Source organism: Alligator mississippiensis, chromosome 1, assembly GCF_030867095.1.
Source record: "Alligator mississippiensis isolate rAllMis1 chromosome 1, rAllMis1, whole genome shotgun sequence".
Classification (NCBI taxonomy): domain Eukaryota; kingdom Metazoa; phylum Chordata; order Crocodylia; family Alligatoridae; genus Alligator; species Alligator mississippiensis.
This window is the reverse complement of record NC_081824.1, coordinates 31,127,211-31,147,424: the sequence shown is the minus strand read 5'-3', so window position 1 is coordinate 31,147,424 and position 20,214 is coordinate 31,127,211. Positions and strand designations below refer to the sequence as shown.

General features: G+C 39.3%; 1 protein-coding gene across 1 annotated transcript in view; it reads right to left on the bottom strand.

Annotated features, from left to right (window-relative positions):
• Positions 1–251: 251 nt before the first annotated feature.
• Positions 252–20,214, bottom strand: part of YWHAQ (tyrosine 3-monooxygenase/tryptophan 5-monooxygenase activation protein theta) — a 32,846-nt gene continuing 12,883 nt past the window's right edge. Inside the window, exons 3-6 of the mRNA XM_014597320.3 lie at positions 6,815–6,938; positions 2,976–3,139; positions 2,582–2,677; positions 252–1,338 (exon numbers count right to left, since the gene is read on the bottom strand). Coding sequence (XP_014452806.1) covers positions 1,279–1,338; positions 2,582–2,677; positions 2,976–3,139; positions 6,815–6,938 — 444 coding nt within the window. The 3' untranslated portion in view covers positions 252–1,278. The remainder of the gene's footprint in view (positions 1,339–2,581; positions 2,678–2,975; positions 3,140–6,814; positions 6,939–20,214) is intronic.

Genomic DNA, 20,214 nt, shown 5'->3' with positions numbered 1-20,214 from the left:
CAGCTACACTTTATTATCTGTGCCCCTGGAATAGATCTGCAAATTAAATGTTCTAGTTTAATGCATTGCTTTCAGGTATTTGGATGCAAATTCATTCCAACAGCTTCCAGCTTTAAGCATGCATTATAGATTTGAGAAAAAAAATGCTTCTCCTAAAACAAGCATCTTGGATACAAAAAACCCACCCAAACCAAACCAAAAACCAAGCCTCAAAAAAGTAATGCATGGAACTGTTACAAATCAACAGTAAATGGTTTATAAAATGTAATTTTATTTAATGTTACTTTGCTGTTACATAGGGCATAACATTTTCACAAGGCTTTTTTGGGACTACAATCAATGATTAGAAACACACAATAGTGGTCCAACTCTCTAAATGACAATCACTGGACAAACTTGACACCTTCTCACATGTGCACAAACCTGCATGGAAAAGTACTAAATTTTATACTTGGACATGTGAACTTCAATTGGTTTCCCATTCCAGTGTATTAAGAAATGACATGCATTTTAAGTCTGCCAAAAAAGCATTGCCTGTACTCCGACAGTAACATGCTGCTTCTAGTACATAGTAAAGTGAATACCAGAACTACAAAGGCAGGAGTGTAAGTGAAATTTTATTGGGAAGGGATATCAACTTAAACAGTAGCAACTGAAGAGTAAGAGTAGCCGGTTTTCAGACACACTGTAGCTCCTGCAGCATATTAATACAGGAAGCAATTCTGTTTGTAATTCTCTAGCTAGAAACACTAACCTTTCCATCTGGCCCACCACTTCCATTATCCCAACTGCAAAAAGAATACACAGTAGCATGTGAAAGTCCATTACTGAAAGGAAACCCTGCAGAATAAGGGGGGGAATGGGACGTGGAGAATTAAAAAGCTATGTGAAACACTCTTTAGTTGCAATTAACTACACGTTCATATCTTTACTGTAATACAAAACACAGTCAGCTTGCGGGAACTGGTTCCGATTCATTTCTCAATACCAGGTGTACATTAGTCCGCTACACAAGTGTTGGGAAGTTACTTATGTTTATATGAAGTGAAGCTATTAATACTTTTCTACAGCAGTAACCGCACACCAGGAAGGCCAGGACAAACACAAATCAAGGAATGGAGTTTTCCCAAAGCTGCAGTGTGAAAAGACTATCAACTGATTTCCATACACATTGATGGGGTTTCTTTGCTATAGGAAATCCAAGTGGAGCTATAAGGAATGGAGACGTGTAAAAAGGTTTCTTGAGAAGGAAAGGGAAAATGACACTCCACGTGCAGTTTAGTTTTCTGCACCTTCTGCAGCGTCACATTCTTCTCCTGCACTGTCTGATGTCCATAACTAGAAAGACAAGAAAAAAAAAAAAAATCACATCAACTTGCAGAGTTACTCATCTATCATCCATGTTAACCTTCCTGCCCCACAGCCTGACTGCCAGTCTCATTTCTAAGTCAAGAGCTACATGCAAGAAGTTCTGAATGTGTAAAGTTTGGCAGTGTCCAGCTCTGCTTCCAGCCAGCACAGCTAACAGTAAACAGCTTGCCACCTATGAGGTACAGCTACCTACATAAAATTGTGCAGTCTTAAAATGGTCAAAATGGAGACAGTGCTAAGCAAATGCAAACCTAGATGGGCTTAATGTACAGTGCCAAGCTATGCATGTGGCCATAGCAGAAATACGTAGCAAGTCTGTTTAACTGGTACTCAATAACTTCACATCGAATATCAAGGTATCTTCCTTTAGCACAACTTTCTGCCTCAAAAGATGGCAATCTGTTTTATGGAAAATTAAGTATTATCCACCTTACATTAAGGGGAAAAGTTCACTGCTCCTTGGGGGTATTCTAAAAAAAGAAAAAAAATCTAGCAAAATCTCTCACTTATAAATAGGGTAAGAAATATTGCTGGAACTGATAGTACCTTTAGACTGGAATGAACTTAAGTGCATCCATACTGCAGTGCGTTACAACTGTCAGAGACAATATTTTAATGCACTTAAGAGTCCTATCAAGTATAAATGTCTGTTCTTAATATAACAGTTAATTCTTAAAATGCTTAACTGAGCATCAGTTGACAAATCTAGCCACCAATTAGTAAATCAGACAGTACTTTAATCTGGAATTTCACAGATATACAGAAAAAACAAGTTTTGCCTCTGAGTTAGTGTCCAACAGGGTTCCTCAGTAGAAAGTCCCTAACTGGTGCAGAATCATCCTCTCTCACACCTACCACCTTATCTGCCAAGTAAAAATAGCCTGCTCGTCTTATACTGTAGTAATTGTAAACAGGCTACTTTTGGCTACATAAAAGCCAACCAGCTCATGCTACCAATTCTGACCAAGTAGCCTGAAGCTGTCAGTCAGACGAATTTAACTTGAATGCAGCATAGAATGAAAAAATTGAAGTTAAATCATACCATTACTTATTCATAATAAGATTACGATAATACCATAGAGGGCTAAATATCAAGAGTTCAGTGCTAGAGTGAAACAATGATTTTGTTTCATCACATAAATAAGGACTAATAATAACCATTACACATTTATTGCAACAGGGCCAATTGGAGGAAAAAAATCTAACTTACTGTTAGGTTGTCTCTAAGCAACTGCATGATGAGAGTACTGTCTTTGTATGAGTCTTCATTCAGTGTATCAAGTTCTGCAATAGCCTCATCAAAAGCCTAGAATAATTAAGTCATCTTTAATTTTTATATAAAGTGAAATATGACTGCACACAAAGCAAACACTCAAACTTAACCTTTCAGTCAACTCAGATACATTATTTAAAATTTTCAGTAACAAGTCAGAGTAAACTTAAGGTGACAGTGTCCCTTTAAAGCCACTGAAAGTACGATCTTACAAATCAAAACATGAAATAAAACTGGATTTACTGTACAGACTCTAGTAATTAATCAGTTTAATGTCCATTAGTCACAATAAATCTTCACCCACATCCTAGAAAAAGATAAAGCAACTTACTGTCTTAGCCAGCGTGCAGGCAAGCTCAGGGTTGTTGAGGATCTCATAGTAAAATACAGAAAAGTTAAGAGCTAGGCCCAAGCGAATTGGATGCGTTGGCTGCATCTCTTTCTTGCTGATATCAAACGCCTCCTGATAAGCTCCCTGTGAATTTTCTATTGTTTCTATTGAGAAAAACAGAAACATCAAGATTTAAACAGGGGTACAGGGAAAGTATATGCCTGACCAACACAGCTCCAAAATAAAAGGATGTTTAATCAAGAGAATGGTTTTAAACCCACTCAAACTGGTGCAATTATCAGCACTTTACAGATGGCAAGTTTATATCCGAAACATTGCAGCAAAAAATCTGCATTAGGTGAAACAAGTTAGGAAATACAAGAATTGGCCTCTGATGCGTGTACACATCGAGAGCACCTCATTACATAACTACATGCTACCACAGCCTACCTCATTCATGAATAAGGACCTGCTCTGAGGAAGAAGGCAGCTCTCATGGTGAAGGCAGCTGTTGTCTACAGGATCCCTTGCCTTGTTTGTTGAGGAAGTTTGTATCTTAACAGGGTGAAGCTGAAAGGCATGGGCCTAGGCCCACCCCTCAGGGTAAGGGGCAGGGAGAAAGGGGCTAGGAGCCAGGGTCCTAACTAGTTTTAGGAGACATTAACATGAAATAAAGGAAGGCAGAGAAGTTATTTGGCTAAAGCAAGACTCACGAGAGGGGGACACGGGGGGGGGGGGGGGAAGGAGGGAAGGAAATGACACCCCCCCTCTCCCCCCCAATTTCCACTGCTCCTCTAAGGCGCAGAGCAAACAAAGCAGGGGATTTCAGGAAAAGAGAAAGCATTCACATGGCTAAGGCAGTTGAGCACCATTTCTGCCAAAGGATCCCTGGGATACTGAGCCAGCAGGCTGGAGAAAAATAAAAATGGATTTTAATTTAAAATTAAATTTTAAAGTATGTCACAATCAATATTATCTTCATTTTTTACCATCGAGCAAATGCTGGCACTTTTCCAAAAGTCAGTATTTCCCGTTTGTTATGCACAGTAGCTTTTGCAATAATTACTTTCAATTTTCCTAGCAGGTGCCAAGAATATTTTCTTCATTTAGATTATTCAGAGATAAGAAAATGACTAAGAGTGGAAATGAAAGAAAAGCTTGTTTTAGCCTTTCCAATCTATGAATAAAAACAGGTGAGAATAAGCTCTATGAACTAAAGGATGAAAGGGCCAGATATGATATATCTAAAGATACAAAAATTCCTAGTGGGATTTCTAAAGGCACAGAACTAAGTTATGGAAAAAGCTTCTTGTTAAAAATGGGAATCACCCAGTTCATGTACTGAATGAAGTGATCCTTTGGAAAAAGTAGTACATGTAAGCCTTTAATTACAGCATCATATGCATATGCCTATATGCACAAAGAGGCTGAGAATTAACCTTAAGTCTTACATTTCTTAATTTTCAATTACCTAATTGTGCAATACCAGTAATATTCTTTTAAAGTAGATTTGTGCATGTCTAATTTCCCAGGTTCTCCTTGTACAGAAAAAACAGAGGGAATAAACACCTTATTCACCTCTACAGGAAAACTGTTCTGGCAAAGTCTAAATGTTTTATTTTTGTTTGTTTTTTTGTTTTTTTAATATGCACATTGCCAAAGAAAAATCTTCATCTCATCACTCCTAAACATAACTGTATTGGCTAACTTGCTTGAGGCAAGGAACAAAGACAGCTTGCAGCCTGGGATGGCAAGAATGAACCATGTAGTGGCCACCACATTCTCCATGCTTTCTACAGGAAACAAAAGGGTGGCTGAAATGCAGGGGTAGCCTCAGATATTAATGCTGCAAACCTGATATAGAAAGCATATCTATTAAGAAAGGAATGTGTGTGGCATTTCTCAAAGAACAGGCTCTTTGCATTGAAGAAAACAATCAGACAACTTTACAGTTCAAGAGATGCAGAGGTCTGTATGTTTTGAACTCAAGAAGATTTTAAAACCAAAATTAAATGGGAACAACTTCTGTGTTTAGACAGCCATTGTGGTTCTAACAGTTTGCAGCGTTTAAAATGTAGGTCAGAAGATTACTGTGGATACTGAGCCACATGTTCACAGCCTGACTGCATTTAGATAAGGTCTATGGAAGCTCACCTATTATTGCTGTAACAAACTTTGACTTTCTGCTACTCTTACTTAATAGGGGATAAAGGATTTAAAATTTCAGAAGCAATTCTCAGTTCACCAGCTCCTCCTAGTAGCACTGTAAATTTGGACACATTTAGGTTTAAGGACCTGTTCAGACCCTGTGAAAGGTCTCTGGTACAAATGAGAATCAGCTCTGTCCTGCCACCACTTATTTTTTTGTTTTTTTTTAAAGGCCATTCATTTTCCCCCATTGTCAGCAAGCTGTTTTGTTTGAGCTAGTGTCAGCTGGTCAGGAGTTTCATCAGATCCTGATAGCCAAATTTCCCTTCAGTCTTGGGATAACCCCCAAGACTAAATAAATATTTTGTGAACATATCTTGTTTTTTACAGCAGTCCCTGGCATCTAGTCACCTTGCAAGATAATTCTGTCCCCCACTGCAGTGCGTATTTCTGCATATCTAGTTTTGAACACTATTCTGGAGAGCAACTTTCTAAGGTGACCATCTGTGCAACTGTATTGACAGAGCAGATGTAGACTGTAAATGTTTTCTGGATGGACAGTATCAAGTGACAGGCTGTTTCTTCTGACCCCGTCAGTGAAATCTTACACTCGCTGAGGCATAGGTGACTGGTGCCTCCAGTGGCCAGTCAGAAGTGCAAGCAGTGTTCCCAGAAGTGCCAGCGGCGCTTCTCCTGGTGCTCCCACTCCCCGGCTGGCATTCACGGGGCCAGGGCACCGGCACTCCCGCCTGCTCATCGCCTAACCGGGAAGTGCTGGCTGCCAGGGGGTGCACCAATACTCTCAGGAGGTGCACATGCACCCCCTACATGTCGCCACTGTACTGAGGGTTACAAAGCCTATGCTTCTGCTGGTCCAGAAGCAACAAAAACTAGAATCAAGGGTAGTACGCTACCTCTCATACTATCCAAGAGATCTAAACTGCACAATTTACTTTTGCCTATTTAATCATACATGGAGGTTGACCGCATCACCATTCTTAGACAGAAAGCTAGCACAGAGGTAGGGAAGAAGAAGCTGCTTCTGTCCATCTAATCCAGAGGTTCCCAGCCACCAAGCCGTGAAGGGCTGGCTGCCAATACATGGCATGAGCCCCCAATTCAGACCTCAATCTGCCCGCCTGGACAAGCAGCTTCCACCACCAGCTGTCACGTGTGGGGTTAAAACTGGGCAGCCTCAGGGAGGCAGCAGCTCCGTGTGCCCCATCCTAATCCCGTACCAGTCCACGGTATAAAGAAGGTTGGGAACCTTTGTTCCCAACCTAAATGTCTAATCTATATCTTGTTAGGCGTTCCTGGTAAGCGAGGTCCTATGCCCACAATTACAACATCTCTACCCTTTTGCTTAAGCCATTGATAACATTTTACCTTCCGTTTGAAAAGTTTTGGATAAGCTGTTCTCCACAAGATCCACTTAGAAAGTGCACTCCAGTGCACTATGTGATCAGGCTTTCAAATGAGAACACAAGGTTGATTGAAAATCCAACGAAATTTTGGAAATTGGCACAGTTCTCAGATCCAAACCCAGGCCCTCCCCCTTTTGCTGCACTGCATAAAAGAGTCAGTTGTGTAAGTTAACATGTGCAAATCCTTTTAGATCACTTTTCTTCTCCCTTCATCCTAAAAGGAAGTGTGCTTTCTATCACGCTCAGAGCAGCTCACAGCAGACTTACGTTTTCTGTCATCTCCACATGCAACTTCAGCAAGGTATCGGAAGTAGTCGCCCTTCATCTTCAGGTAGAAGACTTTGCTCTCTGGATTAGTTGCATTAGCTATTAAATATTTGTCCAACAGCTCCTGAAACAGGAATAAAAAGACATTGAAATTTTGCAGGAGTTGCAAAAGAAGACCGAGACTGGTAATAGATAACATGAGCTAAGTACTTCAGGTGAGGAATAGTAATAAAAAACAGCCAGAAATCCTTTATCAATGTTTTTGGTACATCTTCGTGTAGTACATTTTACTCTTCCAAGAAGAATATTACAAACAACTATTCTTAAAGTCTCAACTTGAGGGCACTGTCAACTAAAAAACTGTTGAAAGCAGAGTTAGAAAAGTATAGCACACAGTAACATGAAAATATATTTGTAAATTTAGTCATTGCAAAACCACAGAAATATGATTTTGTTTTTCAATTTTCCTAATTAATGTTCATTAGACAGTTATGATCTAACATTTTAGATTGGCTAATTTTCAACTGCCACTGGTCCGCCACTGGGATAATGCTGTCCAGTTAGCATGACATCCAGATTCAACTGAAACCTTACATCCTACAGAGTGCTTCTAAGCCTCACACTCCTAAAGTGAACCTCCAAATATAAACCAGTTTTGGCCTACAAAATACAGCAGTAGCCTGAAATAACCAAGTAATTTCCATGTAGTATTAAAACCTAGGTACAGTTTATGGGCACAAAATTCAGATTTGGGCTCACATTCTGAACACAGTTAGAAGACAATATACATTCAGAGTTTAAGACCAGAAGAATAAGGAAATAGATCTGACCTCTTGTATACTGCAGGACCCAGGTACTGAGGCCACTATAACTTCTCTTTACAGAAAGATCAAGAAAGGGAGTTTTAATTGCTTTTTAAGTTTAGAAGGGAAGTGCCTAACTTTAAATTTCCAATTCAATTTTTTGGCGCACATTTGCGTTATGTCTTTTTCCAAACAGATTAACAAGCCATTCGTTGTGTGTGGTGTTTTCTCTGCATAAAAAGGCATTAATAAGCTTATCAAAAAAAGACAGTTCAGCTTAATAAGTCAAGATCCTTAAGTTTTACTACAGGGCATTTTCTGTAGCCCTCAAGCCATCTGTGGCTTACTCTGACCTCTTCATTTTTTCAGTCTCCTCTCCAAAGGATGTAGATGCTGAAATGCTATATACATTCTGGTATCAGTTTCACAGGTACCACAGGAAGAGGAGGGAAATCTCTCTCTTCATCATCCCTATTCATATAACCAGAGTACATTAGTTCTTTTGGAAATATCACCCTAAGAGCTTGCATTGAGCTGCTTGTCCAGCTTCAACCCCTGGAGTCTAGACACCTCTCAGAAATCACCAAACTTCATAATCCGGTTCCATGTTAAGCAGGCTTGGCTGCAGTCTTTGTTCTTAGATATATACCTCTTTACTTGGTTGTATTAAAACCACAACCTGTTTGAAAAGAGATTAAAAATGAATTGGCCAGAGCACACCTCAAACAGTACTAGTGACTCTTGGGGGCATGTTATTCAGACCTACCAACTGAAAATATTTGTTTCTCGTAGAGGCATAAAATCCTCCTTTGTTATTCGTGTAATATAAATATATCTTCCTGCTTCTTTTCAAATGATCTTTTGAGGTCCCTTCCAGCCCTAATGTCTATGAAATCTATGAAATGCAGAACATATGTATTTATTGAATGCTTCTGTCTTCTCTGCATCATTAACCACCTTCTTGGCAGTGGGCCTGCCTATTACATCATTAGGATTTCTTTTGCTCCTAACACACTAAAAATCTGTGGCCCTTAGCCCCCCCCCACCCCTTATACATGTTCTAAATTTCTAATACATATATCAGATAACTAAGTTCCTTTCCTTTGCCATCAGCTCTATATTGCTTTTTGCTAACTGCTGCTTTCATTTAGTCACTGAGGCACAACAGACCTTGAAATAAGACTGTCCTATGACTTCAAAACTGAACTCTCCCATACCAGAATATTTTTGCACAGCAACTTCTGCTCTGGAGACTATAGATATTAAGTACCTTAGAGAGCCCAGGGCCTGTTGTTGTAGCACCATGCAGGCTGTATGCAATCTGCACTCTGGGAAGTCCCCTGTACTCATGGGTAAGAGATTTGAGCTCTAGGCTCACCAAGCTATCAACCCCACAGCATGGCAGCAGCACAGCATTCTAGCAACAAATGCAGACTTTGTTGTAAAACACTCTTAAAGCAGCTACACTACAATTCCTCCTTCTGATAAACACTGGGATCAGAAATAGGGTTTCCATTATTTTTAAAAAGTGTAATTATTGCAATGAGGCATGTAAACCGAATAATACTGCACACACAGGAGCTGAAGGGCTGAAATACCAAAGGAATAACATGTACCCTATACGATTTTTGCCCCCAAGGGACAGTACTACACATATAGCATCTACCTATTAGTAGTTGCTACTTATATGCTACCCAGGCTTTGAGAGACTACCCCGTGAAGGTTAATGAGCTCCACTATGCCTCTAGATTACTACCATCGTTCAACACAGCAGCCTTGGCCTGGGGACGTGAGTTTAGAAATCTACTTCACCCCTTTTCAGTTGCTTTTAAAAAAGGCTGTTATTACAAAAGTTTTCAAAAAGCTGCAAACTGCAGCCAGTTCAAGATGATGCTGTTATTAACATTTCAATTCAATTGTCAATCCAAGTTCATGAAATGGAGACAAACATGGGAAACATACGTTTTAAAATGTACACAATTGCTTAATAGCCTATTTATTAGCCCAAAGACAAAAAATATTCATTTGTGCCCTATAACACAGTTAGTCAAAACAGGCCATTGTAAGTATAGTGAAACTCGCCACCGTCTGCTGCAGTGCTGCTAAAATTTACTGTGCAATACAAATACAGGGTCATAAAGTGTGCCTGACAATCTAATGTGTTTGTAGCCATTTTTAAACTGCTGCCTGGAAGGTATTACATGAATATAGGTTTGTTTAGACTATGGGATTTTTCCCAATTTTGCTATAGAGTAATAACTCTTCAATTTTCATGTACTCTGTGTTTGCTATACAGAAGTACAGCAGACAGCTCCAGACATGAAACCTTCCCTTCAGCGTGATTCACCAAAGGCTCCAACTACTAGATTTTATTACTTGTATGTTACAGGACTTACTAGACACTGAAGCAAGACGGGAGAAAAGAATGTGATATCAGGGCCCCAACATCCTTCCATATGAGAAGATCCTACACATTTCTTTCTTTTCTCATTAGAACACTTCAATCAGAGTGGATTTGATTTGTTAAATTGATTTTAATCAGGATTTAAAATCACTGGTCAGGAAGCCTCGATTGAATCACCATTTTCTACAAGAAGTGCATTCTTGCTGTTTAATATTCTTGCTTCATTTAACTTCTTTAAAACTTTGTACTTTTAGAGGTAAGGGCTTGACACTATACAAACTTGCAGAGACACAAGAGGGCTGATGGATACATAATCATCTCTAGGGGTGCACCAATACAAATTTTTTGGGTCCACACTGATGGCCAATTATTAATGAGCCATATTGGCCAATACTGATCTATGCAAACCTGGCAGCTTGGAGAGCAGCATCCAGCTGTTAAGTTTGTTGGGGCGGGCTGGATTAAAAAATTAATGTTTTTAATTAAAAAAAATTGTTGATTTTTATCCACCCTGATTTCTATGAACTAGATACTGGCCAGGATGTAAATATCACTAGGAGCAAGTGGTAAGTTTTCAAAACAGTTTAGCAGTGAAAGTACCCCAAGTTCCTGTGTTAGTGATCACAGTCACTGCAGGATGATAGTTTCAATATAAGGCTCATACATCACATTGAGTTTAAAGATACCAGTAAGATGTGGTACTGCCGATGACCAGAAGACAGAAAAATGCATATCAGCTGCCAGAGTTCCTTACATAGTCTTATAAGCAAGAAGCAACTGCATTTTGTTTGGAAGGATGTAGCTTGCAACCAGCAGAGATCTGACTCTTGCTCTAACCTCCTCCATCAAACCTAAGAGGTAGGAACCATGTGCCACTTAAGTGTTAAGATCCTAGAAGTGAAAATCTTAAACAAGATCTAAAAGAATATGTACAAATAAACCACACACTTGACAAGACCCATCTTCTGGGGATTGCAGCAATGTCTGCCTTTCCATTTCCCCTTCCATCAAACATATAGACCCTTCAGCACTTAAACCACATTAGCAGCAGGGGCTGAAATAGTGATGCTGAATTGGCTTTTGCCTTCTAACAAGTGAGGACTTGGCATAAACAATAATATTAGACTTATAATCAGAAATACCAGTTATATACCAGAGCGTGCATACACACCCACCAATCACAGCAGACGCCTACTGCTTTGCATTTCTGACACTCGATATTTTCAGTGACAAATAAGATGACAGAAATGATATTTCAGAAATAATTCCCTAGAATATCTCTTAGTTTCACAAGCCACAGGAACAAGAGGTTTTGTCCACCATTTTCAGCAGGAAGACCAAAAGACACATACATACATATGTATGTGTATTTTTTTGGTAAAATTATGGTAAAATGCATACATGGGGGAAATCTCAACTAGGGTGCCACGGCACCCAAGCCCAGTAGCAGGAAATAAGTGATCACTTCTCTCACTAGGTGCCCAGGTGTCCCACAGAGAAGCCTCACCACAGCTGCTCGCCATTCCTCATGTAAAGACAAAAAAGAAGTGCAAAGTTCAGGGACTTGTTCAAAGTTGCACAGCCAGGATCAAAACCCAGATCCTGTAACTCTTTGATCCACCCACTTGTATGTTTGTTGAAAAGGCAGGCATATCTATTTCATGATTTGTGGATGACTCATTTAAATTTACATTTCAGTGATGGTATGACCAGTAATACGTTACAGATGACATGAATGGTAAGCCCTCCCCCCCGTGACTTGGCACAATCTAGATACATTAAATCGCTTATTCCAGAGGCCAGATCATAGGGGTTGGTACCTCCCCATGTCAAAAATTTCAATGACAAGAGAAGAAAGCAGATTGAAACGACGGTCTGAAAGCTTTTGAAGTTGGAACAGGCAAAGATGCATAAACCCTAAAATGATAATCATTATGACAAAAGGTTATAAATTAAAAAAAGCCAAACAAACAAACAAACAAAAAACCAAATTAATCTTCCACAGTGAATCCCTGTTCAACTGGTTTGTAATTAAAATGCATACATTGGAAAATGGAAATCAGTGAATTGTTTGTAATCTATGCCCTCTGTTAATCTGTGCAATTACAGAAGCTAGGGGTGCACTGATAGAGATTTTTGAGACCGATACAGATAGCCGATTTTTAAGGAGGCATATCGGCCAGTACCTATCCAATTTCCAATACACAGCTCTTCAGCTTGAAGAGCTGTGTCCAGCTGGTAAGTCTGGTGTGGTGGAAGGGGAGGGAATGCAGCTGGGGCAGGCGCTGACCAGCCGGGGTGAGGAGGGGCACAAGACAGCCACAAGCAGCTCATCTGGGGGGTGGCAGGGCATGTGCCCCCTGGATCTGTGTAGCGCAGGGGGGGCTGCAGCTATGGGCAGGGGCCATGGTGGGTGCAGGATGGAGGCACAACTCGTCAGGTGGGGAGGGGAGGTGGCTCCCGCCACTTGTCTGGGAGGAAGGGTGTGTGCCCCTGGATCTGCCCAGGTGGGAAGAGCCTGGCCCCAGCCCACCCCACACAGAAGTGGAGGCACCCCCCCCCCCTCCGAATGAGCGGTGGGAGCAGCAGCAGAAGCCACCCCTCCTCCCTTCCCACGCCTGTCCTGTGCTCACCCCTGTCCTGTGCTCGCCCCTGCCCCAGCCCCACACCCTCCCTCACCATGGGGGGGACTTGATCTGCCCTCCCACACCCCTTCCACCACACCAGACCTACCAGCTGCATGCAGCACTCCACACTGCCAGCTCTGCTCCTCACTGCCTACGTGCTTTATGCACGCACAGGCATTTAATCAGACAAATTAATCGGCCAAATCGGGCTGATTTCCAACACAGAAAATTTTCTTTATATTGGTACCGATCTAATATCAAACTGATGTATCAGTGGACCTCTAACAAAAGCTTTAAAACATGAATGGCATCACCCATAAAACTCATGCGACTCATTTTATTATTCAAGCTGACAAATACAGCTTGGTTTACTTACTAAACTGAAGCATTACTGACAGACACTCATATTATGCTGTTTTGTGCCTTCCAAGATCTCCACACCTGACAATAAAATCCCACACTATTCATAATGTACACATTAACCACATTTTACAGAAAGCCAAAAGAAATGAGTTGAGTACACAAAAAGACCAGTAAGTCTGCTAGAGCCAAGATCAGCATTAAGTTCACCTGATTTCTAATCAATCCTATACTCAAACTAGGCAATTCATAACAAAGAATGAAAGCACTAGAAAATGAAGGCATGTTAAGTGCTTACAGGTGCAAAACCATTACACTTCCTAGCAAGAATGTGGTACTTCCCCATCAGATGCACTGTGCATGGAATGCTGGTTTCTTGTAGCCTTCCACCTTATTCCTAATCATTAAGGATACCTTACCTGCTTTCAGCATGGCATCTCCCCTCTTTAATGCAACAGGCAAACTTATCCTACTGTCACATGCCAACACAAGAACACCATGCCCATTTCTCCTTCCTTAAGGGGTATGTTACAAATAGTTGTTGGGTTTGGTTTTTTTATTTAAAAATTGTCAGTTTGAATTTGCCTCAGGGGCTAGCACTTCTGACACACCTTATGCCAGTAAGAGGAATTGGGATCCTGGCAGAAAACTGCTTCTCCCAAAGCAGAAAATCTTTCTTCCCTGAGGCACCTTGGCAGACTAACTCCTTTACATGCCAAATAAAAATGAACTTTAACTTGTCCTTTCTTGCTCTTTTCCCAGCTCCCTGTTCTCTAACTTGAAAACTGTCCCTGCTTTGTATCTATGTCCCTCCCATTCTCAAGCATGAACACATGGTTGCAGTATCAGACCAAGTGCACCAGCTTGAGTGAAAAACAGTAAGATTATAGTCATCACCACTTCCCAATCCTGTGAAGACAAAACACTCATGACTGCAGCCTTATGTCAAATGAACTTTGAAGGGATACTAGCAAAATTATTTTATACACTTTTTACCTGTATTATACACCTTAAACATACAGGTCCCAACCTCTAAGCCTCCTGGCTAACAACCGCTATTTTACGCCCATCTGGTCTTTTTCATCTGTTTCGCCTCACCCTCTTGTTTAATTTGTAATCAAGTTATTCCCCTTTTCTAAAGATCTCTGTACAGATGTCTCATCTTAAAATGGGTTTGGATAGCAAAAAAGCTGCATGCTTGAACTTCATCCCCGGATCAGAACACACACCAGTCAGTTTGCCTCAACTCCATCCAAAAGTGAGAAGCAGGACAAAGATATTTAAATACCTCATGTTATTTTCTCTTCTGCCAAACTCTAGAAAAAGCTTTTTGGTATCAAGATTCTTATACTTTAGAATGTGCTAGTACTTTAACAAATCCACCCACCTTAGCAGTTACCTCCCATAGTCTGGAATAGATGGAAAAGGTTTTCCATCTGTCCTATCTTCAGTTTCTTAACTTGGCTACTGAGTTCAATCTGAGAAGCACAACTATTTTTTAATTCTAAGAATAGCTAGAGGAAAAATGAAGTAATTAGTAATGAGCTGATCATCTCAATACATGAAAACTTAGCCTTATTTCAATGCACCATAGGTTTTATGCTTGGCTCCCCAGGGATTTTGTAAAGGAGCCAAGTCCATTTCCAAAAGTTCTCCATACTACAGCAACATTCAGAATCGTACACACAGTACACATATGGGTCCAATGTCTCCAGCACTTGAGTTATTTGATTTCAAGCTAGCAAAGGATGAGCCAGCCACACTGCTGGTCTACATTTACCTCTTCAACTCAAAGTTACTATTTTTGCACTACCAGAAATATGGTGCCTGGTTAAAAAGGCAAAGATTAGTCAGAGGTGCTAAGCGACAAGATGCACTCAAAAATCTACTTATAACACAAGCTGTTTAAGTCAGCATATATATTTCTTATTAGGCAGTTTGCTAGTGTTTAGAATCACTAGTGCAATACAGTTATGTCCTGAATGAAATCCAATTTCTCTTGCAGTCAGATACTCGAGTCAAATTGCTTTAATGTAATGCTAGAGATGAAATGACATAAGTCATTTATACGGATTCAGACAAGAAAATTCTTCACTTCTCCACACATTTGACCTGAAGATACTATTCTTTAAGTGAACATCTGAGTTTGTAGAAAGCTATTCAAGGTTACTAAAACTTGAAATTCAGTATGTGTTTTATAGGCAAGATCTTGAATCCCTATTGTTTACACTTTGGCAGACAAACTATACAGAAGAAAAGGCTTGTATTATTAGAGCTTCTGAAACCTCAGTATAATCAGCTAGTCCCTGGAAGGCTAGGTAGTGATCAGTTATCAGTGCATATTTTTGCTCAAGAACCTAATTTCTGCAGTGTTCTTCATCCTCAGAAGAAGTAATAGATTTTTAGCGATCTCATGTTGAAACCAAGACTGAATTATATTGCAAGTGCCACCTCTGACACCCGTAACTAAATTCTTAGCTGTTTGTTAGACAGTCAGCAAATATTTAAATCTTGAATGCAGGTCTATTTCCCTGCTGTGTATGTCAGAACTGAAGTCCATTTCAAGAGACAGTACTGACTACAGAATTATAAGGTACTGGTATTAGTTTTAAAACGTTTTTTCTAACTATATTCTTATCCTGTGAGCTGGTATCCAATGTCCCATATTCTGAACTTCTAGGTTCCTAGAAGCATTGCCCTCTAACCACAAAAAGGACGCTATTTAGGACAGAGCAAGTAGTTCTGAGAGTATATGACAACAATGTAACAAGTATACTAGAGATCTAGTTTTAACCTCTTGCAGTCCAAAGTAAAGCTATAGGACCTGGCAACCAACTCATCCTCTCAGAAGTTAGTTAGGATAACATTAACAGTCTGTAGTTCAGTGGTTCCAAAAGGTTTGCTAGCACAGTGGTCAATGTGGATTTAGAGCTCTTCCAGTTATCTATGTATTCACAAATGACTTCATTTTCTTGTCAACTAGCCAAAACAGTCTGAACACCAGCTGCCTACTTCTAGGCTGGACCAGGCACTCTGAAGTCCCTGGATGACTGCAGCTTTGGTGCATTCTAACATTAAGATGCTACTTCCTTGTCTTCTACTGGAAACGGGATAGAGACCCCAACCTCTAGAATTAAGTGAAGGCGAGGCCATCCTCCCAGGCTCAAGTTCTGTGCAACAATTTATTTTTTGAATATATTAAGAGAAGCCAGATCACAGACCAAATGTAAATACTAGGCTTCTCCCACTGTAAGCTACAGTCAATTTAGGTATCAACTAAAATTATTTTCCATGTAGTTCCTTTCCAATAGTAGTGATGTGCCATTTATAGCAGTTTAAGTTGACCTGAAAGTGTGCTGAAGAAGCAATCCTCAGTGGCATGGAAACAGGTGGGACGACCTAATCCATCCTTTCCATCTTGTCCTCGAATGCCTGCACAATTTCAAACACTGGCAGCCAGCATTTAGGATGGGCCAAGAAGTATCTGGAATCTCACTTAAGCAAGATGCACTGGAAGCTCTGGCTGCATGATGCCTGCCCACATTATTCCTACTTTAAGGCAAGATTAGCCTAATTCAGAATCACTTTAATGGCTACAGTTCTCTTAAACAGTAAGTTAGACATTATTCAGTCCCAGAATAGCCATCTAAACCAGAAATTAAGAGATATGCGAATATGTGCTCTCCTTACAGTAAGTTTTACCAGAAAAAAATAAAGACCAACTGATAGAAAAACATTCAGGTTTTACAGAAGAGTCCTCAAGATGACCCAGTTTCTCCTTAGCAATATGAAACTGATTCTTCAAAATATTATTTTTAGTTTTGGTAAGTAACTGGATTCCATTACTTCTACTAGGGGACCATACAATGAAGTAGAGATTTTTCAAAAAGGTTTCCTGATATCAAACAGATTTCTCTTAATTTCATCCCAGCACTTGTACCATGCCAGCTTGTCACACCCTCCATGATTATTTTTATTCTTCAAAGATTGAAGGAAAAAAAAAAAAATCATGCTTCTCTTGGTAATTAAAGCTAAATTACACATAAAGTTCTCTCTTCAGACTCATGAACTCTTTCCATCTGTAATAAAATGCCAGGAAATGAACTGCTGAGGTCTTGCAAGGACATAAGAGCCTAAACTAAACTGTTACTTCAAAAAGGTTTCTACTCTTTAGTGGTTGAATTAGCTCATGAAATAGTGACTCAACTTATACTGAACAAGACTGTACTAATTTAAATAAAAGGCATTTTTAAAACCATTTTATTTAAGTTAATGCACAAGGCTGTGTGGCCACTTTTGTTAAAACTATGCATATTTTAAGAGTTGATTTAAGTGAAATTTAAACTGTAGAACTGGGCTGAAATTACTGAATGGAATTCAATAAGTACTGTATTTGCGATAGAACAAACACATGCATACATACAGACTAGGAAACAAACCGGGTAGGCCACAGTGCTACAGGAAAAACAAAATAAAACTCGGTTATAGTGGTCCATAAGCCAAGTGTGTGCTCATATTACAAAAACAGCAATAGTATACTGGGTTGCACTAACAGGACTGACACTTACAAGTCAAGGGAAGTGATTTTTTCTGTTTTATTTGGTGTAGATGAGGCCTCATCTAGAGCACCGTGTCCAGTTTGGGACACTGCTCTCTGCTCCACTCCGTTTAATTTACAAATGTCTTTATTGAAGAGCAATAAAATGAGAGCTGTACAAAAACTTGACCTATGAGAAGAGGCTGAACACTTGGGATTATTTAGTTTAGGGAAGAGAAGAATGAGGGGTGATGTGATGCATGGAGGATGCATCTCCATATGCTTTAATGCATAGTAGTCTATTTTACTGTGCATTAAAGCATCATGTAAAAAATAGTGCAACAATACTACTGCACAGTACAATAAGCCACTGTGCATTAAGCATCACTTAAAAGTGCGCTTTCAGTACTGCGCATTAGGGGATCTTAATGAACATTTATTTAGTACCTCACATTGGAGGTACTAAATTTAATGTACATTAGGAAAAATGTATTAATGCACATGTAGAAAAGCCAAAAGAGCACTTAAACAGGATGGTAAAAGAGATTATTCTCTCTGGTTGCAGGCAACAAACTGCAAGGAGCAACGGCTTTAAAATTGCAAAATAGGAAAATTTAGGTTAGAGTACTAGGAAGATTCTCACTATAGGGGTGCTTAGCATTAAAACAGATTACCTAGAAAGATTGCAGAATCTTAGAATTTAAAGAAATTAGACAAACATTTATTTGAAATAGTTTAGATCAGAAGTTAACAACCTATGGCATGTGGGCCAGATCCACCCCACAGATATGGGACTTCAGCAGAAGGGGCTTCGGCTGCTCACCCACCTCTGACCTGAATTAGGTCAATCTGGCCCACAGCTTTAATGGCAACTGCTGATTTAGACAGGGATTATCCTACCTTGACCAGGGTGCTGGACTATATAACCTCCTGAGGTCCCTTCCATCCCTGTTTTCTAGTATTCAAAATAATTAAGTAAGTATCTCAAGAAAGAAATAGTATAATACACAGATGATTAGATGAAAGACTGAAAAACTACACAAATAAGGTTTCACAAAAATCTAAGCAACCTTCCAAATTCAGCCTTACAATCTCAAAACCGAGCTAAATGTAGTATTTCTGTAGCAGCATGTGTGCAGGACTTTCTACAAGACTAACTCCTGCACTAATTTGTACCAAAATAATGGCTGACTCAACATAGCGTGTGACCTGAAGTTAGCTGTGAAAATAAGGATCATGCAACAGAGACATCTAGCTAGTAACTATCCCTCCCTGTATCAAAAAAGACCAAATTAAAAAAAAAAAAGACAACAGAAACAGCTTCCTAACATTATGATGAAAATATACACAGCTTGCTGGAATACAACACTGTACAGGCTACTTTACAAACACATAATTTGTCTTAAGCACTGAAGAAACAACAGGTGTAAACAGACCCTTGGTTTAACCCAAAAGGAAGTGCTGACAGGAAACTTGCTGTCACCACTGTCCAGACTTCAAATGGTAGATGACCCATTTCCAGTCTTTTGCTACAGTAGGTAGAGCTTTTTTTTGGAAGGCTCCTCTAGTCATTAATTTATTATACCAGCAAGTTTGAAAGGACTACTGAAACAATAATGTCTAAACTGAAGTTCAAAAGGGTTTTTAGAAGATCATAAGTTGATGTCATCTACAAACCTTAGGTATGAATGTTTCAGGCTTATATTTATTTGGAAAAAACAAAAGAAAAAAACTGCTTTCATGATATTATAACTAAATGATTCTATATTCACTATGGAAGTCTCCATCCACGGTTCCTTTATGAACACAGAGTATCCTGCAACAAGCTCTTTAACTTTGCAGAAGCAGATTAAGTAAAATGCTTGAAGAAATAAGGATTATTCATTCATTCATTAAGAGGAAAACTCACAGGAACATACCATCTTAGTTTGTGAAAAATCAGCTTTATTAGACAGACATCTGAACACTGTATCACTAGCTAATAATATTGCTAGAAAATTCAGATCAGTATTGCTGAAAGCTCAATGCACTAAATCTATGACAACAAAAAAGAAAGTTAAGATGTACAGAAAATGAGAGGCAAGAGGCAGATTTCCATATGAACTAGATTAGATCAATGTATTCAGCAAATGTGGACATATGCAAGGTATATGGAATATCTAGATGACACTTCTATTTACCACTAGCCAACCATCAATAAATCAAGGTGAATTCACTTTTAGACAATACACAGTTAGGATCAGAAGGTCCCACTGACAGCAATAGCATAAAATTCAAAAAGAGAAGCATTTACACGTATGAAAAATGCAATTACATGAGACAAGAGTGTTTGAAGGAACTAGTATAATAGAAAATATAATGGAAGATAAATAACCTATTACCTTCATATGAAAAAAATCTGTATATTGATCACTATTGGACACAGGATACCTGACCTATTTGAACCTCTGATACAGTATGGACATTTATGTTCTGCCTCAGTGATGCCATTTTAAAAGGTTCAATGGCCTAAGTGAGTGCCTTTGTGGAAATATCCATTATTAATATGTTTAGTTTAATTCTTGAAAGCTACTTACTTTCAAATTAGTTCTTCAATACGGATCTTAAAAAATCCTATTTATGTTATATGTCAGGATATCTTGTGTAGCTATATTTGACAATTTATGCTC